This window comes from Eimeria mitis, genomic scaffold (genome assembly GCF_000499745.2).
Source record: "Eimeria mitis Houghton genomic scaffold, Emh_scaff3930, whole genome shotgun sequence".
Taxonomy (NCBI): domain Eukaryota; phylum Apicomplexa; class Conoidasida; order Eucoccidiorida; family Eimeriidae; genus Eimeria; species Eimeria mitis.
Window position 1 is genome coordinate 4,214 of NW_013572267.1, and position 402 is coordinate 4,615.

At 54.0% G+C, this 402-nt stretch overlaps 1 protein-coding gene across 1 annotated transcript in view; it reads right to left on the bottom strand.

Moving 5' to 3' along the window:
• The window catches only part of EMH_0070940 (uncharacterized protein), a gene marked incomplete at both ends in the record, with an annotated part of 1,567 nt that overhangs the window by 1,004 nt on the left and 161 nt on the right, over positions 1-402 (bottom strand). The window contains 2 exons of the mRNA XM_013499038.1: positions 61-324; positions 398-400. Of these exons, the coding sequence (XP_013354492.1) occupies positions 61-324; positions 398-400 (267 nt within the window). The remainder of the gene's footprint in view (positions 1-60; positions 325-397; positions 401-402) is intronic.

Consider the following 402-nt stretch of genomic DNA (forward strand, 5'->3'; position numbering starts at 1 on the left):
TAAAAGTTTAGTTTAAAAACACCTCGTGAGGCTCTCGCCTCTTTTGCTTCCTTTTCTTACGCTGCTGCTGCTGCTGCTGCTGCTGCCGCTGCTGCTGCTGCTGCTGTTGCTTCTGCATCTGCTGCTGCTGCTGGTTTTGGTGCTGCTGTTGTTTTTGCAGTTGCTGCTGCTGCTGCTGCTGCTGCTGCTGTTGCTGCTGCTTTTTCTTCTTTAGTTTCAGCTTTCGTTTAGTGTGTACTGCAGCAGCAGCATCTGCTGCTGCTGCTGCTGCTGGTGCTGCTGCTGCTGCTGCTGTATCGTCTGCATCTGCTGCTGCAGCAGCATCTGCAGCAGCAGCAGCAGCACCAGGTGCTGCTGCAGCTGCTGCTGTGATTGCTGCTGTTTCTTCTTGTGGCACTCCCT